This window comes from Ambystoma mexicanum, chromosome 10, assembly GCF_040938575.1.
Source record: "Ambystoma mexicanum isolate Mex_15411 chromosome 10, UKY_AmexF1_1, whole genome shotgun sequence".
NCBI lineage: Eukaryota > Metazoa > Chordata > Amphibia > Caudata > Ambystomatidae > Ambystoma > Ambystoma mexicanum.
The window spans coordinates 221,883,671-221,904,622 of record NC_090932.1 but is presented as its reverse complement, the minus strand read 5'-3'; the positions used below and the strand labels follow the sequence as shown (position 1 = coordinate 221,904,622).

General features: G+C 45.0%; 1 protein-coding gene across 1 annotated transcript in view; it reads left to right on the top strand.

Moving 5' to 3' along the window:
- Positions 1 to 339: 339 nt before the first annotated feature.
- DOK2 (docking protein 2) overlaps positions 340 to 20,952 on the top strand; it is a 254,085-nt gene continuing 233,472 nt past the window's right edge. Inside the window, exon 1 of the mRNA XM_069617720.1 lies at positions 340 to 697. Coding sequence (XP_069473821.1) covers positions 635 to 697 — 63 coding nt within the window. The 5' untranslated portion in view covers positions 340 to 634. The remainder of the gene's footprint in view (positions 698 to 20,952) is intronic.

Here is a 20,952-nt window from a genome sequence, read left to right as displayed (position 1 = left end):
CAGGTCAAACCTTCACTATTGAAATCTGAAATAAATACATTAGGCCGGTATTAGAGAAATTATAGTGAGTGGGGTAAGAGACAGAGTGGAAGCGAGGTTTGTGTGAGATAACATCAGAACTCTGGTTCTAAAAAGAGCAATACCGCAGTCACCTCAACAAATGCCGTGTCCTGCTGTGCGCCACAAGATCTTGACGGACAAACAGTTCCTTTTCTGTGCTCCACCGCGTGCGTCGCTGTGCGTATGTCGCGTGTGCCTCGCTCCCACCACACAGTCACTTGTTCCTTTCCTCGGCTTGTCACACTGTGAATATACAGGAAGTTTAAGCTGAACAAAAAGAAGCGAGGGCAGCCTTTTCTGACATAAGATACCGCAGCACGGGGAGGTGAGCCTTGAGGCAGGCGATGAGAGGGGAGCAGGAGGGCACATGTTTGGGGGACACCCCCGGTGGAAGTAAGAGAGGGTGGTAGTGGCGGGTGTGAAATACGCGCATTGACACAGAGGGAGCTGATAAGAGAAAGTTCCAGAGAGCTTTTAAGGCAGCAAACGAGCTCAGCTAAGAGAGCCCAGCAGCGAGCGAGACGAGCGAGGGCGGGAGAGCCGAAGCGACCGGCGGGGGGCCCATTGGCTGGCCATGGACGAGGGCCCTGTCAGGCAAGGCCTGCTCCATGTGCAACATCAGCAAACCTTCGGGAAGGTATGTGCCTCTGTGTGCCTGTTGCTTTGATGTGTGCGTGTGTTTAGAGCGAGGCTGGAACTTGTGGGGACCAAATGAATGCAAAAAAAGCCCAGTGGGCTAAAACGCTCGGCACAGAGGCAGTGGCGTCTCCAGGAATCAAATATCAAATTTAGGAGGGTCACAGAGGGGGCCAAAGGCAAAAGTAGGGGGGGGACATAGACAAAAGTGTGGAGGGGCGCCTATGAAAGGTAATGTGTGACGTCACAAGCACACCCACAGAGAGGCTTTTGTGCACACCAACTACCCACACCCCACTGCACCTCCCCTTCCATCAGAATGCAGGTGCAAAACCATTCATTGACTAATGTCCCATCATTAGCAGTTTTGTGCTCTACATTCTGATGGTAGGGGCTGCAAGGAGCTCTGAACACTATGGAGGCCCCTGTGCAGAAGCCGGGCAGGAACACCTGAGAAGTGGCTCGTGCTCATGTTCACACCCATGCCAGAATGCATACCAAGATCACTGCTAGCTTTGAGACAAAAGGAGAGTATTTGCTGTGTGATATGCAGACATTTGCCTTAGTGAGTGTCACAAATAACACTGCGAACAGAGAACACGGTCACAGCTCACCTTAGTTAGGGGGACAACAAGGGGGGACCAGGATTTCAGAGGGGGCATGTACCCCCCAGTCCTTCCCAAGTGACACCACTACACAGAGGCTCCTGTGTAAGCTGTAGGTTACAGGATTTAATGCCAAAGCGGCTGCCTCAACATTGAATCCTTACATCATCGATTAAATGATTAAAAAAAGAGTATTGGAGACAATTCCATTTGAAGTGTAGGGTACAAATACGATATAGTTCAAATGTATTTTGTGCTTCATGTACTCATGGAAGACTGCTATTTAATGCCATCCTCAGCTACTCAATGCTTTTGCTCTAATAGCTTCTGCATTGCTCTTTTGGTGGGGAGAGTAAGATGGCTTCCAAAAATGTAATAGATTCCCCTAGGCCCTCTTGGCGGCTTCCACTTTTCTCTCATTTGTGGGAGGAATAGGATGGCTTTTACGGCTCTCTCCTTGGTGGGAAGAAGAGGGTGTTTTCTGCTATTCTCTTCTTGGAGGGGAGGAGACGATGGTTTCTACTACTTTTTGTCTTTGTGGGGAGAATAGGATGGCTTGCTTCGTGACTTCCTCGGGTTCCCCTCACTGGGGACACCTGTAACTGATTTAAGACAGGACCTAGGCATGTAGCCTTAGGTGAGGATTTCACACCCTAAGCTACCATGGGGAAATGATACTTTCAATATTGCGCACAAACCTATTAATGAGTACTCCTGAGTACCTTCAAATCAAAACATCAATACTAAAATAGTGAAAGGTGTAATATCCTACTTTATTAGACAATGCTGGCAGATGCAAATGGCCAATGCATTTCAGACCTACAGGGTCCTTCTTCAGGGCAATATCTAACGTGCAACAGCAATATGTCATGGCTCAACCCACCATCTAAAACACTCTTCAAGACCATCCACTGAATGCAAGGTCATAACTGATCAAAAATCAGTTAAAAAACTAAACATTCAGTCCTCACCTAGGGCGTCATGCCTACATCCTGTCTTAGATTGTAAGTGGAGGGTCTTTTGTGGGCTGCTCTTCGAGGGTTTGCACCCCATGAACTATAACAAGTGATTTATTTAGTTTACGTAACATTTGTGAATTTTAGCGGTGCCCATCCCTCTCTTGCATGGATAGTCTCTGTTTGGCGGCAAGTAGGCTGGCTTCCGCTTCTCTTTCCTTGGCACGGGGCATAAGATAGCTCCACTAATCTCGCCTGGGTGAGGCGATGGCGTTCCCTAATGCTACTCTTTCCTTGCTGGTGGGTGTGTAGGTTGGCTTCTAGTACTCTCTCTTTGGTGGTGGGTGGTGAGATGGATTTTACTGCACTGTGGGGGAGAATAGGATGGCTTCGACTATTCTCTTTTTGGGGATGTGAGTCAGATATCTCCTACAACTCTATGGAGCCAAGGTGCAGTCTGTATTCTAGTCTCTATGACTAGCGCGTCTTGCGCTTTCTTTCCGCAAGAAGATCATGCTATAGTAGTGGGAGCACTAGCCAACTCCCGAGAAACAACTGTTGAGACTTCAGAAAGCCCAGAATGGGGCAGTTCGGTTGATTTTCAATGTTCCAAAATATTCATCTCTTTCAGGCCTCCGTAAATTACTAAACTGGCTCCCTGTGAAAGAGAGAATCAAATTTAAGGTCCTGTGCCTGGTCTTCAGATGTCTCCATAATCGCGCCCCTTCAGATTTTGCTGAAAAACTGAATTGGTACCTTCCAGCAGATCCCTTCGGCCATCAGATAAGCTACTGCTGGTAGTACCACCCTCTCGCTGCTCCTGATTTTCAGTTTTCGGTCTGAAATTGTGGAACTCAATGCTTTGGCATCTCCTCAGTATGTCAGATTCGACCTGTTTATAAAAATCCCTCAAAACATTCCTGTTCAAGTAAACGTATACCTTTTCCGCAGGGTCTGTCAGTCAAAAGCTGCCTAGTCAAACATCTTCCTTTGATTATCGATTTACAGTGTCATCTGCGCCCAGATGCAATTTATTCTGCCAGGATATTTCGGCACGTTATAAATCCTTCAAAAAATCTGTCCTTGGCAGCAGGGTGGGAAATGGGCTGGCACAAGACAGACACTACCAGATATATCATCAAGCTGCAGAAGACTCAGCACTGGAGACTCTATGCAGAAACAGCCAAAGTCTCACATACTGTTCAGCAGTGGTCTAAATTGGTATATATGGCTTGCAATTTGCAGACATCTTTTTGTTAGAGTGAGTATTGTGACTAATGAAAAGCACAGAGTACAACTTCTATTACTTGCTCAAAGGGGTTTCTTGCCGAATCACTATCAGACATGTTTCACCGTTGAAATTGAGTCATTCTTATGTTCCCACAATGCTCTTTGCTTTTATGAAAATGGACAGGTTTGGGGTTCTATGGAGAAGTACTGTGTTGCATGACCTGGCCTGGGGCCAAGCACCTCTGCTAGCCTCCTCCTCCCCATCTCATCCCTCCCTGCCAAGGAGGAGAGGGATCCCTCAGTACATTCTTTCCATTTCCAGCACTGCTTGGCAGGGTGAAATTGACTGTAATGCACCTGTCTGTGTGAAGAGAAATGAATGGCTTCCTCTGCTTCTTCTCGAACCTGGGAAACAGGATGTGCTTTACACTCTTCTCTCCTTGGCGGGATCAAGAAAGCTACTTTTTCATACTGTTTCTTTGCAAAAGCCCCATCACAACATTGCACTGTCCACCTGAGAAGGACAAACAACACACTGTGAAACCGCCATTACACATGATCCCTGGAGGACAGCTCAGCAGCAGCGTGCGCGTCTTGGAAGCAAGACGACACGAAACAACAACAGGTTCGATCCCCGTGTCTGCGCTTAGGAACCATACGTAACTAAGACAAAAAAAAAAATAAAGAAAATAATAAAAAACTATTATGCAACTAAGAAAAACAAACAATTCCTGTAACAGCGCCTCGATGCCTGTGGGCTGTGTGAGCGCTTTATGTAAAATAAAATGTAGAATTGATGCTCCTGTGGCATTCCCACTAGGGAGGCCAGTGCTTCAATGCAAACCCGAGAAGGTATCATGGGAACTGGAGTGTAGCGAGAGAAGCTGGCACTGGCAGCACTGATAGGAAGCTGCCACTTATTGACAATGTATTGACCAGACACACATGGATGAATTCAGGGCCTTTCAATTCTTTCAGTTGAAAGGGACCTCGAACCTCAAGGAGCCCCCATATTTGCCAGCGAGCAGTCTTTTAACACAGCAATATATTTATTTCTATATTGTTTTCGTTCTAGGGCTTTAAATGTGCACTTTGCAGCGGTCTCCTTAGAAACTTCATTTGCCATAGTCCTTTAGGCTGTCACTTCCCTCCGGGTATGCAACAGCATTACCACCTTGTTGCCTCCACACCGGCCCCTTGTTGACAAAGAATGATTTATAGATTTTCAGTGGGCATTTAGTGTTTCAGCTCCCTGCTGGCCATCTCGTGATAATCCGCAGCTATTAACCCCCGCCTGTAAATTAATTTCTTTGTCTGCATTATATTGTATGCACCCCACCCCACACTGTTTTCAGCACTAAGGAAGGGAGGCCCCCAGCCATCATGTTGAAATGGGCCCCCACACATCTTCACCCGGGCCTGGCTAGACAACATGGGTGTGCTAGGAAATGGCTTTGGTGCAGTGGTCGAAGAGAGGGGGAGCGGTCGGGAGCGGTGCTCCTCTACTTTTTTAAATTACCTTATAAAGCTCCTATACTTTTATTTTTAAAAGAAACCGTTCTGGAATGGTTTCGTTTTAAAATAAAAGTGTAGGAAGACATTGAAACTTGCATTTTCAGTTCAAGTCACTGAACGTTCCCTTAAACAGCAGGTTCAAGTGTTTGGGTGTGTGTATTGTGTGTGGGAGGGGACGTGGTGATGGGGTTTGTGGGGAGTGGGTGCAGGCCAGCAGGTAACATAGTTCCACTACTTCTTTTCATACACTTCGACTACTGCTTTGGTGGGCAGCTTGGGGTGCTTGCGTTAGCGGGCAGTGTGAGGGATGTGCTTTGTTGGACAGTCTGAGGAGATAGTGTAAGCTGACACTGTGACAAGCAAGCACTGATGCAGCCCTCGCGACTGGTTGGGATGTGGTGAGTTCTGGCATACAACTGATATGCTGCGTGGACCAAGCACAATCTTTAAACACAATCTCACCCACCAAAGATATTGGCAATTTCATGTCTCTGTAGTGGGGCAAAAGTGCTATCGCTCTTGTTTTTGTGTATGTGTGTGTGTGGTATAGCTTCTTTCTACTTTTAGTGGCGCAGTGATAACTATCTGCTTGTTTAGTGTTGTAGTTCTAACCATATTCATTATAGGTATATTAACTCTCTTTGTTGGATACAGCAGTGAGATGCCTCCACTATAATAGGACTGGTATCATGCCTCATATTCTATTTAAAACTTTCATGTGATCATGGGTGGCACCTTGAAGAATAGCATTTAACCACAAGTACATATGCAAATGTACCCTCAAAAGGAACCCTAAAATGTGCGTCTGTGGGGAGCCATTTTAATGTTTGCCACTACGGCAACTTTTACAAGGTAATAAAAAAGATTGAGAACTGGGGGCCTTACATTTTTCACCTAAGTCTACATCCGGTTCGAAAGTAAATACAAGGTATCACTGCACTACCTAGTAGACAATATAACCTGGAAGTGCATTCTCTACCTAGGTCCCGCCTCTCTCCCTCCATGTGAGAGAGATGGACAGCAGTAGCGATTTCAATTGAAGTTATACTGTCTACTGTATAGTACAGCGATGCACTGTGGCCGTGTTTACTTTCAGACAGAAAGTAGGCTCAGCTGAACAATGCCAACTTTCCAATCAGCAATCTGTTTCCATTACTCTGTAAAAGCTACTGTAGCGTTGTGTTGCAATGCTTTGGTAATGTGCCAGGTCACCACAGTAGCAGTTTCAGAGTGCCCAGGCGTGTCCGAGGAGTTACGTACTGTGCCTCCGCCTCTTGCAGGAGTGTAATAATCCGGGGCAGATCAGAGCAGGGTAAAGCAGGAGACAAAGATGCTACAAATGAAATGGGGGATTAGGGAAGTGCAGCAGGGGAGGAGGGTTTTGTGGTAGCATGGGCACATGTTAGTCCCACATAGGTGGACCACAGTGTTGGAGATGGGTGGGGTATGGTGCGGTGTGTTGTGGTCACTGGCATGTGTCCCCAAGCCAGATTTAGAGTGGAAACACTTCTAAATTTGCTCTGCCCAGTTCCAGAGGGGTGAACATTTTGAGGGTTCGTTTTGAGTGGGAATTTGCATATTTACATGTGGTCTAATGCTCTCCTCCGCAGTGCCCCTTTACATCAATACCTAGATAAAAGATACCACTTCTTTAAGCAGTATTCTCTCGCTTTTTGTTTACCTGAGGCCAGGGGAGCCGACTTATGACTTTCCCAGGTGGGTGTGGGGGGCCCAAATACAGGAAGTGACATCACTGGCAGTTATAGGACCACAAATTTGCATGTAGTCGCCAACTTGGTGCAACGGCGTGTGGGGGTGGTGGAGCAGCGCGCATCGCAGAACAGTGGAAACATTGGCTAGCATGTACTGCATATACTAAAGTCAAGTAAGAAGGAGATATAAGCCTTTGAGTTGCATTCCAGTAGGCCATCACTGCCCCTACTCCAGCTCCCTATAATTATCCAGGTTGTAGTAGCCCTCGAAAGGCAGAGCAACACAACTAGGATGGGAGAACGAAATGCAGTCCCATCCTGTGAGTGTGTCAAACATCAAAGCAAAGACTGTGCGTGTGCCTCACACCTTGGAGCACAATCTCACTAATTTGGTGCAAATCTCGCAGGTGGGAGCATGGGAATCCCCTGCGTGTGTGTGGGCTGCAGACCCTGGATCACATGCTCACTTCTTCAGTGTGAAACTCTGGCCAAGGCTCTTTGGGCAAGCATTCAGGATGGGTCTCACACCTATAAACAGTGTGATATTATGAGTGGGCACTTCACTCCTTGGAGCATAGTATCAACCGTTGCTGGTAATCTCACAACTGAATGTACAGTTTCACTATTGGTCATCTCAGTGACCCTATGTATATTAATGGAGTCAGTCTCCCATCTGGGAAGACAATTATATTTCTGTTAAAACACTCTGAATTGTCACTCCAGTTTTCTCGAACTATAGATCCATACCATATTCATTCAATGTGTGTGCAGGGGTGATAACTTGTGTCTGAGAGAGCTCATTCTTTCATTCAGGAGAGATAAAGGGGGATCAGGCTCATTTTGCCCTATGGCCCCTCCAGAAGGAGTGAGCAGGTTTTAAGACCCTGCTGATTCTGCTATCCGACAGGCTCGAGCCTTCTATCCCTTGCCCCATCACGGCTCCCAACATCCTGAGCGGCAGCTTATGGACAGCAGGCAGCTCCGGACATGCCTGTTGCCAATTGAATGTAGACAGATCTACTATTTAGACACTGGGAGAGAGCCATGAATCCACATTGGTGTTGAAGAGGCACTCAACATACAGAACACAATGGTATAGTGTTGCAGTCCTGCTGAGAAATGACAATTCTGAGCATGTGAGCAGTAGGCTGGATCAGTGCTGCCCCATAAAAGGTGTAGAAGCCTCTGTGAGAAGTGGCAGTACTGTCCCAACAGTGAGAAGTGTAGTATTTTCACATTAACTATGCTTAAAAGCTTTGGGTTATTGAATAGTGCTGCTACATTCTGAGTAATTCCATCCCTTTAAATATATAAGCTCTTGTATAACCACGACAGTTTTTAGTTATTCTGATGATGACAGACTTGCTCAATAGTTCTGGTTCTGTATCATTAAATGTACTTCAGATCTTTGGAGTTTCGGAAGGATAGCTCAGGTGCAACGTGCTCGCCTTGGAAGCAAGACGACACAGACCAACACAGGTTTGATCCCTCAGTCCGCGCAACACAGGTTCACTACCTCGGTCCGCACAACACAGGTTTGCTCCCTTGGTCCGCACAACACAGGTTCGCTCCCTCAGTCCGCGCTTAGCAACCTCTGGGTAGTACACGCATTATAAATAACCAAATAAAATAAAAAGAAATACATCTGTTGAGAAGTGCTGGGGCCTTGTCAATAAGAGTGTAGCAGCTCAACTGAGAGGTGCTGATGCTGTCCCATCAAAAGTATAGCAGCTGCACAGATGTAGAAGTGTACCCAACCCAAAACGATTTTTAGAAATTGAGGGACAGATGCAAAGCAAGAGCCTCTTGCTTTGCATCTGTCCCACAATTTCTAAACTTCGTTTTTCCCCGGCTTTTACCCGGGACGCCAGAGAGAGACACAGTATGGATGGAACAAAGGGCCATCCATACTGCGTCTCTTCTCTCCGGCCGGGGGGATCAGGGGGTTCTCATCCCCGACTTCAATCTGCCGGGGGGGCCAGGCCCCGCAGCCCCCTGTACTCGGCGCCCTGCCTGAGGCATTGCTTGTTGGCCTGCATCTCTAGTGCTATTTACCTGCTGTCTCCCCGCTTTGCAGTGCACTTTGCAGTGGAGCACTTTGTTTCTCCAGTGCTACGACTCCTTTGTTTAGTGCAGCAGTAAAAACAAACTTCTTTTTGGTGTCTGGTACAATGCTGGCATCTCTTCTCCATCTGGTGCAGCAGTGTGATCTTTCCGGCCCAAAATGCGCAGATTCTCTGTGATTGGCCGCGCAGGGCTAGGTCTGTTGCTGATTGGCCAGTGTCTCACTTGCACAGCGCTCAGCTTCCCGCTATGTTTGGTGCATCAGTGGGCATTTTACCTGCACTTCCACATTTGACCTCTGATTGGTGCAGCATTGCCACTTCGCCTCTGAATACCCCAGTGTGTTTCTGTGTTTAGAGCAGTGACGCTATCTCTTCTGTGTTACTTCCCCTCTGCTCTTCATTCTCGGTCTGTGACAGCGATGCTATCGCTCTCTGTCTTATCTATCTCTGTCTTTGGCACGTCATTACCTCTGATCTGCAAAGAACAGCACTGTGTTCACTCCTCTGCAGTGCCCGTTGCCTGTGTGTGGTACCGCACTACCTCTCTTTTGTAAAACAGTGCTAAGTCCCCCAATGCATTGCATAATCTTCCTCTTTTATGGGTATATCAGAGTTATTTCAGAATCACATTGCCCTGTGTATGTCTGTGTTTGGCTTATCCCCCTCTACATTGACTTGTGTGCTTCAGTGCCTTGAACAGTGATGCTAACAATCTTTTCTTTGGCACCACTGTACTATTTCTCCACTATTTGATACATTGTTGCAGTGTGTCCCTGCTTTTGGTACAGCAGTGTTGTCTTTGACTTACTGTCTGTGTGGTAGCGGTATAATTGCTACTGCGCACTGCACGTTGCCTCTCGTGTGTTTGGTGCAGCAGTGCTAGATCCCCTCTACATTGGTGTGTGGCTCGGCTGCTTAGCCAATAGGGATCAAAGGCATGGGTTTTCTCGCTCGGGAATGCCTGGGAAATGTCGGCCTCAGCAGTCCCGGTCCGATTCCTACACTGCAATTCTAAAATGCTTGAAAGTCTGGGCTACCCAATGCGCCGAGTCATAAGCCACCATTACTTTGCCATCAAAACACCGTGTTTAGGCCGCTTCTTGAGCTCATATGATGGGTTGCCGCCTGACTGAGGCGGCCATTACGACTTGGGCGATAAGGGATACTGGGCACCGGTAAGGAGACCGGTGCTGGTAATCCCTTACCGCCCGATTCCAAGGTCCATTGGTGGGGACCGTAATGAACGTGTGGTCTGACCACACGTCCCTTACGGGCCCCGCTAAGAGACCAGGGCGCTAATAACATGCTTGCAATTCCCATTGAGCCCTATGCGGGCTCAAATGGGAATGGGGAATGGTTAGTTAAATGGGACTTACCTGTCTCGCCAGGGTCGGACTGCACCGGTAAATCCCCATTGAACAAGACCGGTGCCGGTCCCGGTATTGGAGGCAGCCATGGAGCAAATAGCGCCATGGCTACCTCCAATCTCGGAATGAGGCCCAGAAAGAGTCTGGATTATTACAAATAGCTCTCACGCCCCTGAGAACACTCTCTGATCCGTCCAGTGCCCAAACACAAACGGCAATGTGATGAACGTAAAGGCTGTGGTAAGGACAATGGCATTGAATCGCTGCCGCTGGAAGATATGATATGATAGGTTATTTATAACACACATAATACCCAGAGGTTTCTAAGCGTGGACCCGCGAATCAACGGGGATTGAACGTGTGGTGCTTCGTGTCGTCTTGCTTCCAAGGCGAGCACGTTGCCCCTGTGCTATCCTCCCGAGACTAAGATCAGGGCCCTTTTTTGGGGCTGGCAAACCAGGCAAATGCCCAGGTCACAGACGAGGGGAAGGGGCACAGCCGGGTCTGCCTGTCAATCTTCCAACAGGGAGAGAAGCAAGCTTTTCATGAACAAGCAGCAGCAAGCCTACCCTTCAGAATTCATTTACCCCCATTAAGCATCCTTGAACTGCCCCACAACCTTGACCGTGTGATAATTGCTCCATAGCACTGACATTCCAGCATGGAGGGTTGGGAGTTTATGGTGGACTAAAACCGCCTTTTTTCGGTTGACATCACCAAAAGGGCTAGATATAAAATAAGATACTCAATGTCAGCTGAACACCAGTGGGGTTTGTTTTGAAACTTTTCTGGTGTGATAATCTGTTGAAACGCAAAAGACTGACACCCTCTGAATTCATTGATCAGCTATGAACGACCAGGAGAACACGTGTTAAAATTACGTGCTCGTTTGAAATTCGTTATTTATAACGCGCTTAATAAGCAGAGGTCTCGAAGCACAGACCCGGGTTTCGAATCTGTGTTGCTCTAGGTCGTCTTGTTTCCAAAGCACGCACGTTGCCCCTGAGCTACCCTCCCGAAATCTTACCAAACTAATCTTTTTAATGGGAGGCAAAAACAAAACGTTTGAGTAAGTAGAGGCAAAAAAGCAGTATTGTTACCAATTATATTTGTTGCTGCAGTTAAAGATTTAACGAAGGGACCAGGAGTTGGAAAAATTTAAGGGTTAACGACTGAGGGGAATGCACTAAAGGTTTTTTTTTGTTTTGTGCTGTATGTGTCCACAGGCAATTTCTCGCGTGCGTGTTTGTTATTTACTGTGAACAACATTTAAAAATCAACAAATCCCTGTGGCCGAAAACACATTTTGACACAGTAATATGCGGGGGAAGATCCCCAGAGTCCCCTTACAATATTTAATACCCTAACCCACCCACATATAAATGCGTTGAAATGTGCATTTCGAAATTCGGCATTTTCGGCCACATGATTTTTAGCCGCAGTATTTTGGGGTGATACAAACCAATTGTATGTGCAAATGTAGAAAACAAGCATTAACAAAGCCAACAGCTTTGGTTTGTGTCTTGTGAAAATGTTTCCTTTGTTGCTACAGTAGGTATTGAAATCATATGCCCATGCACCCTTACGATTTGCCTAGTGTCACAATCGCATGTCTAAGTCACCATCATTTGGTCGTTTTGCCATACAATACTTATACAACCTGCACTTTATTAGAGGGCGACATTTTTGGAAACATAGTTAACATAGCAGCAAAAATGGTTTTGCAGCAGCAGCCTCTAGGAGAGTGCAATGATCTAATGATTTTTAGGAGGGAGTGCAGCGCAAGGTAAGAGTAGATCAGCAACGTGTGAAGGGGGTAGTCTGGTGTTTCACCCCAGGTGCAATATTCTCTAGAAACTGCCCAAGGTGTGATGCACCCCCCATATGGATTTATCAAATAGCCAGTGGTGCACATGAGCAATTCAGGAACTGCAGAGCAAGGGTAGTGTATTCTGGTGCTGCCGCCTAAACCATATTAAATAATACTGGTATTGGACAGCAACATAGTCACTTTTCTCTGTTGACCTCGTTGTTTATGTTTGAATGTTGGTCCAGCCAGGCAGATGTATTTCACGCAGGCCGCCCTCTCCATATAGTCTGCTGAGACCTCAGAGTGAACATCAGGAACTCTTGGGTTTTGTGCCCTGTGTTCTATGTCCAGCCAAGGTGGGACTATAAGCTTTCCTGAGTGAAACCCCTACTTCCTCCAGTGGGAATCAAAGCACCCCACTAGTGAGGCATCAACTCTTTTGTGGTGGTCTGGTAGCAGCACCCATGATAATGTTGCCATAAGCCCACACTCACACAATTGCAGGCTCACTCTCCAGTTGTTAAGGGACCCATTATTGACCTTTTAGGATACAAAAGGAGACAGACTTTGGGCCAATTCTGGACTTTTTCCCAGAAGCCTGAAATCCCCCTAACACAAAGGGGGACAGGCAAAACATGGATAACTTGTTTGATGTTTCTCCTAACTTGGTTTTACAACATGCAGAACAAAAATCAAATTTCTGATTGTGTCTTTTATAATATGTTCTAATGGCGTCCCCCTTTTGAGACTAGGAACTCATGCTACATGGAGAAATGTTTGTCAGAAAGTTGTATGAAGTATGCCCTCTTCATAATGCAGGTCCTCCATGCTTCCCTGTGCTGTTATACCTGGCTTCTGTTAGTCCTACTACAACGCTATAGAGTTACACTGTGGCCCAGCAGGACAGGTGGCAGCATCTGCTAAAGACTACTATGTTGCACGTGTAGGATGTTCAGTCACACAATTTAGCAGTAACAAGAGATTGTTGCCAGTCCTGGCATTTTGAGAAAAAGCAAACAGCTTGCACCACCTACAAGCCAAAACTATTGCATTAGAGTACAGATAAGGAGAAATGGAATATGAGGAGGGACATATAGCTTGTAGGTGTTGTTTAGTTATTTGACAGCCCATGGCCATGCTAATTCCTATGGCCATTCCTACCCAGTTCCCGCCCAAAACACCTCCACATGGGAACTCTTTCAGCTTGCTTTATTCAAGCCTTACCTTCACACTTTGCACTCAAAGTGCCTGCCAGTGTTTTTTTTCTTCAAAACAGTCTTCTGAGAGTTAATGACTTAATTGGAGCTGTAAACTGGCTACTATTGTAATTAAAATTTCTTAACCAGTGTGTCTTCAGCCACTCAATTTATAAGCACTATGCATGTCCTCCTCTGAAGTTCTGTTAACAGCAAGAATTGGCAAAGCCAACAGTTTTGGCTTGTGTATAAGTATTAGGCATGTGCCAGACACTGCTATTAGATTCCTAGGCACTCACACTACTTTGCCATTTTTGCCCATTTTGCTACCATCAATGTGCAGTTAAAACCACTATTGCAATGTCGTCTCATGCCTACACAAAAGCCCTCATTGTTGGATTTTGCAATGCTTGTTTAGCGAAAAGCAGAACATTTCAGAATGGAATCTTGCCAAGGTCACTAACAGATGATTGACTTTGGCACAAAACTCATAGGACCGAGCTCCCCCATCAAGCTTAGACAAATGGACCTGTACAATCAAAGCGTAAATGTTTGGGATAAGCAAAATGCATCTGCATCTCCTCCAAGACCCAATAGGCCAATTTTCAGCTTTGTATCATGGCCAAACACAATCTAATTGTCCCTGTTAATAGTTACAGGGGAGAAATCCAGGCTGAAGCATTGAGGCAAAGTGCCAGGGCAACTATTGGCAGAGACATTCAAAATGCTCATGATGCATGAATATTAGATGGATGCAAGATTGATCATCACAATACATATTTACACAGGACTTATTGAACTGAGATGTATCCTGAAATTACCGACAGACAATAGGAACTGTTAAGCAAACATTCTGGCTGTGCCCCAAAGGTTGACATTAATGGCTACAAGTAAACATCAGAATGCAGATACCCTTGGGATCACATATTGAAAGGATATATTGGAGACCATCCTTAACATGGGGAGTTCCCCCGTCGCCCCAATTTAGATGACACACAGCACATCAATTATTTTTGTTCAGCTAGCCCTGTCTAGGACTCATATAGATGCACATAGATCCCTCCGCCTGTGCCAACAATAAGCTAAGAACCATGCCTAGGTACAGAAGAATATATATTTATTCAAATTATAGGTTCAATTAATAGTTGCACTAAATGGTTACACACACCATCTTTTCTGTGGCACAAAACAAATCTTCAATGCAAAATGCACTATTTCCTTTTTGTCTCAGGTGCATGAAACATAGGCCAAATAAACAGGTAAACACTCTTGTCCCACGAACCACCTTGATGCAAAATGAAATAATGCAGTGGAACATTACTAAATCCCCAGCATTAGCATTTCTTGATAAGGTTTAGATTTAAAACAACTGCCTCTTATTCCGTGTTCAAGAGCAAATTACACATGCAGCGCTTTGTATATTAGTTTCCCCGTGCACTTAAAAATGCTAGCATTTTGAAATCAAACAGACCTTTGAGAATACTTTTGATTAGTAGAACCCTCCTTCCTACTTCACCCCAAAGCAATACAATTCATTGTTCTACCAGGGTCTCTTTCTCACTCTCAGTAGAGAGTGTGCATTTTTGAATTAGAAATTACACTTGTTTTCGTGTAACCCAGAACTTCTCTACCCAGCGCCAAAACCCAGGCTTCAGTTATATTCAGCACCCCTCTGTTAAAATGCAAGTTATGGGGAGTGGTGACAGTAGGAATTTCGTTTTCAGACAAGGACACCCCTTTTCATTAGAGAAGTCTGGGGTTGACAGGAGATATACCCAATTACTTTAAATTACTAAACTTTCTGCTGGGAAAGAGGACAGAGGTTTTGAACTCCCCCGAGATCCCCCTGCATCATACTATATGTGTGTTAAATTAATATTCAGTAGAATATGCTAAGGGTCTACACAGTTTGCCCCCCACCCACTAGCAGGGGAAATATATTAAGGCAAGCAGATCCCCACACACACTTGGTTTCGTTGGACAATTTACTCACATTGGAAATCTCTGTTTTCGGTGCTTAGGAAAGTCAGTATTTCAGGACCCTCTCTTGGAGAGGCACAGGGATCTGGTCAGGAACTTCAGTCAAAGATAGCCATCAGCATGCAAGCCTCTGTCCCTGCTCTCCTTGCAAAAATCCCAGCTCAAATCTTGACTCCACAACATTTCAAAATTTAAAAGTTTGTATTGATGTTGCACCCATCCAGGGCTGGTTCTGTTGTTAATCTACTCACCTAGCAAGCTCACCATAAAATCCTTATGCTATAGCCTCAACGAGATCTGACTTTCAGATAAAGAGCCAAGAAGATCTGTAATGTATGAATGTCACTTAAGTGTTCTGCCCAGCAACTGTCTCTTTCTCAGGAATTAAAACTTACAGTCATACATTTCCTGATTTCCTGGGCCCATATTTACATGTTGAATCTGATAGAAAATAGCCTTTTCAATCTGTGGCATGTATTTTTCATGTGGAGGCGTTTATTTATTTTAATAACTTGCATCTTGCTATCACTGGTCAAGGCCCTTCTTAATGATATGCTCATTTTAGCAAGGGAACATTTTTCCCATGTCATTATCTCCCATAGCTAAACACACATGCAAGGCCTTTTTGAATCAGTTTCTATTGCACATTGCATTTCTCCAATGGGGCAGCTGAAAGTGAAACACTGCTGTTCATTTTGTCATTCACAATGTGCATTTTCTATTCCTTTCCACAGACTGGTTTTACTTTTCAGCATGTTCCTTGTTTCAACTGCAGAAAACACAAAGTCTGCATTCACTAGGCACCTTGGTTGTGTTAAAGTTTAAGGCTGGCTTTTAATTCTGCCAGTGTGCCTTTCATAAGGAGAATGTATTTCACATTAGATACCTAACCTGGCCAGAAAATATCCCACAATGTTAAATTTGATTCATGTTTGGTCAATTTAGTCTGCACAAATTTTATTTTTAAAAATGCAAGATCACAAAAAAGTTTTTCAAGCTTCTTCGCCCTTGCACTGGTTGGCAGTCTGAGGGCAGGTTATGAGATATTTTGCAAAATAATCTTCTGGATATCCGATCTGACGGGGACTGGGGATAAGACAGGGAGTGGAGGAATTGCCCTGTTTTTGTGATTATTTTGTTATTGTACATGGACATATCTGAGTTAGATATTCTGTTCATCAAGCCATATTTTCACATTTCATCTGAAGCTCCGAGGGTATCGTGACAAATCGCAGGGTATTGTCACTGCTTCCATGGGGGAAGCCCCTTCCCATGAAGCTGGGGAGGTGAGGCCACTATCCGATAGTCCCACTTGGGGTGGTACTCAGTGGGTGGATCTCATGAGGAGGGAAGCCCTCGATGGGACCAGTGACGATAGCCTTGGGAGAATGCAGTATTCATCCCCTCCAGATAGGTCTCCTCTTTCCTCTCACCCTACTCAGTCCTCTGTGGTCCCACACACATCTATGTATCTCTGTAGAGGACTTCACTCATAAAGAGCATACTGGGACAAGGAAGAGTGAAGCTTACCCAGGTTGAGTATATTCAATCACTGACACAAAGAAGATCAAACAAGGAGGCAAAAGCCCACCGCTGAACCAACACAGGTGGTACAGTCTATTAGAGGCAGCCCCAGTGATAAAAGCACGGAAGGACTGTATACCTTGTCAAGCCAGCCCTGGATGAGTGAGGAACCAGACGCTGGTTCTGTGGCGAGACACTTGAGGAGAAGGGAACGAGATGCCATTGAGGAGGGACGTGTGTCTCCAGTAGCTCCATGGAACAGGGGCCTGTCCGGTGGCGAGAAAGAGGAAACCTGACTGGCAAAGTAAAAACAAACAGAATGAGTGCAGCCGAGGGCATGAGAGAAAGCGTGCTGCTATGGAGCCGTTGAGAGCAGGAAGTCAAGCGTGGAAGCAGTACAGAAGCCCTGCTCTACTGCCAGGACAGACCGGAGACTGCAAAAACATTTCCAGAAGGTAGTGAAAGGGTTGGGCTGGCTGGTGGGACACAGCGAGCACCAAATAGATTAAAGAGACATATACCAATATCCAGAGAAGGGGAAAGGGACAGCAAAAGTACTGTAAAAGTTGAAACAAACTATACGAGATTTCCTGTCTGGAACAGTACCTGGCAGGAGAGTATACCAAGTCTTTTCAGTTGGACATTGAGTAAAGCAGGGGCAGAAAGCCAGCAAAAAGCAGTACTCCAGGGTCTTGGACCCATATGAAGTCAGGGAAGCCCTATCAGAACAGCAACAGCACACCAGGGTCTGGGACTCATACAAAGTCGGGCAAGGACCGCAAAAGCAACACACAAGGGTCAAGGACCCACACAAGTCCAAAGAAGCACACAGTCAAGGGGTTGGGGCCCAAACAAAGTCGGGGAGATCCTGGGATAATATAAAGGGGTCTGGGACCCACACAAAAGAGAAACAAGCTACAGAACAAGTTAGGCAGATCCTGACACAGCCCAGAGGGGTCTGGGACCCATGTAAAAGAGAAAGATATGTGCAGGAAGCTACAACAAGGGGTTGAGGACCCATTGCCAAAGGAAGAGACATTTTCTGGAATTCTAAGATCTATAATCAGTTCTGGCAGGATCATGAACCAGATTTGATGCTACATTTGTGAGCTGGAGAAGGAGTAGGGGAAGAGACTCCGACCTGATGCTTGGTTACTGTGTTCTTGTGAAAAGAAGATCTGAAGTCAGTTCTGGTAGGATAGTGTGGAGAACCCTACGGATCCCACACTAAAACCCTGACTAGAGTCTCCTAACGGTGGCCAAGAAAGGGCAGATGCTTACTGATCCCAATCCTGAGGGTGGTGCACTGTGGGAGGATCACCTGGGTGGAGACCAGGCCCAGGGAAGTGTGGAGAGTATGCAGGGTGAGACACAGTATTTTTCCTTGAAGAGGAATATGGTTGACCCAGACCTAGGGAAGGAATTGGCTTATTACCATTTTAATACATCCCTATCCTCTGTCAAGGGTGAAAAGGTAAAACCTAATGGTTTGACTCCACTTTGTGTTGAAACCAAGAACCCAATCTTTTGAACCCTTACGTTCATGTGTTCTCCATACTATTAAAGTTATTCCAACAGAAACTGTGAACATGTCACCTTTCCTGGCCTTTCTGCTCTCCAAAGGGCTAAATCGTATCATTCTTCTCTTACTAAAATCTGGGGAAGAAAATCCATCTTAAAACCTTTCATAGAATTAGAGAAATCAAATTTTCCCGAGATAAACTACAAGTCCCAGAAACCCTCAGGGACTGTGAAGAAGAAGAGGGCTGAAGAGGCAGACAGCAAGCCTAATGGCTCTGTAAAAAGCCTGGCAATTAGTCTTAAGGGCCTGTACCTGAAGCTAACTAGTCCATCTGAGGGGGCATTAAAGGCTGCAGAAGCGAGGAACAGTAGAAAGAAGCTGTAGCAGGAGCTGGAAGGTTAGCAGAAGCAGAAGAAGCAGAGCACTTAGCCAGCAGTTCACAAGGAGGTGTGACCACAACAGGGACTCCGAAGTAGAGAGAAAGCATGTACCACATGCAAACTCTGAGTTGGTCCTGTGCTCACAGACCCTGAATGGTTGTGGCAGCACTGGAAGGAACAAACAGTCTTTCCAGGTGCGCCACATTGCTGTGAATGCAGAGCTGAAGCTGCAGTTGTTCCTAAGGCCCTTGTGCAGACGCAAGCCGAGGGAAACTGGAGAGTACGAGACTCTCCTTTAATGAGGCCGGATAGGAGACACCTGTGCAGCAGAGGTGTGTAGATCCCAAGAGTGCGGGCAGAAGTAGCAGGGGAAGAAAAAAAATCTGGAAGCAGCAGCAGCCCACAATCGTTCTAATCAGGATTCTATGCAGCAGTATCACATTGCTGGTAACTGTAACTAACTTTAATTATACTTGCACTATCATCCAAGCTAATAGACGTTAACTGTAGAAGCGGAAAGTCTTTTTGTTAAGGGGAAAGCCACACGCCTTATATACAATGATTGCGTGTAGTGAACGCCTTTCTTTTCCCTAACATCAGTATTGCTTTGTTGCTGAGCGGTCGTGTGTCTCTTGTTAGCACAGAGAACGTTGCCGGTAGCATAATTGAAAGAAAACTTACTTTCTTGAAGTGTTGCAAGCATTGATGGTAGCAGTTCAAGAGTGAAACGAAATTGCGTGTGCTTTTGTTTGTTTCTGATGGAAAGCCCATATCTTCCAATACATTAAAGGCTGAAGCAGAGGTTGGAGAAGATGTTGAGGCTGAAGACAGAACAAGTAATACCCAAGCGTATAGAGCAAACTAATAGTAAATCCTTCTCTCTCAAGAACTATACACCGCTTTTCTGAAGTTATTAAAGATATTGTTGCCCAAGATTCCTCTAAATTGAATAAGACAAGAATATCCAAACCTGGAAGAGTGGCACAACAGCTTTGGGGTAACCTTTGAAGGAAGGGTGTATATGAAGCTAGGGAAGGGAGCTGGGTGCTTATTAACAGAAATTGTTTTTAATTCTGCATGGCAAAGACTATATGAAAGAAGAAGTGGTCGAAAAGCTAATAGCAGATTTTGTGGCAGCTGCAAGACAACCAAATAGGCTGCCTTTCTTATGGCATAGAAAGAAGAGTGCCTTGTCAGCCTGTAGAGGTTGTAATTGTAATTGTAATTGTATTACAAATGGTTAGTTGTAGGTAATTAAAAAAAAAAAACATTTTTTTGGGGGTGAATAATGTATTGCCGGGCTGTGCCTTTGTTAATTGCCCATTAGTTTGAAACAAGATGTATAATTTGATTAGTCAACCCTGGATACATTTCTGTGTTGTCTTAATAATTGTCCTGGTAGTTGTCCTAATTAGTAGGGTATTGAATGTCAGATAATACCTACGTTGTCGCGCAATCCAAACATTCTCTGGCTATAAGGCATGTATATCTGTATACCGTATACCTTGACCCCCTCCTGTTTCTCTGTGGATTATCTTCCTACCATTATGAAATATTGCAATCTTTGCAATATTCATCATATGACATGATTATTGAAATGGAATAATATGATGGTTGATTGACATATGAAATGTATGATATATGGTTGGGTATATGCCTCTGCAATTGTATTGTTCATATTTGCATTTGCATTGATCAAATGACACAATGAATTGCAAACAACTGTTCAAACATGTCATTACCTAATTTGTACACAACCTTTCTCTTTTCCTTTATTTTTTCATCACTATTCATTGTTTATTTGTCAATATTTTCAATTATGGTTGGACTATTATACTAAACAATTAAGGTCATTTGAGACATTTGACAAAGGCATGGTGTATGTCGAAACACGTGTTATCATAGAGGGCCAATTGAAGTACAGGATTACCACTCAACAATAAAATTTGAGTTGGATGTAACCGTAACCATAACTTCGTAGACAACAGTTTTTTGGTGGCACGTGTACATGTGTGAAGCAAGGTTATATCATATTCTGTTCACTGGTTGTGGGGCCGATGTTCCAAACGTTCTTGGCATAATATTCTGCAGGACCTCTCTCTCTGTGTTTCAGTCTTTTGAACCTTGATGTAGTTAGGTTTTTAACCTGTGGTAATCTCAACAGTCTTGTAGGTACATATTTGTTTTATGTAATAGTTCAGATATGTATAAGCAATGTTATGAAGTATTTGGAAAGTACATTTTAATTTGTGCATTATTCTCTTTGCAACAAGGAGCCAGTTCAGGTTTTTTTTCAAGCCTTGCCACATATGGTCAACTGGCATGAGTCCCAAAATATCCTTAGCTGCTTTGTTTTGTAAAAGATGCATTTGGTTTACTTGTTTTTTATTTAG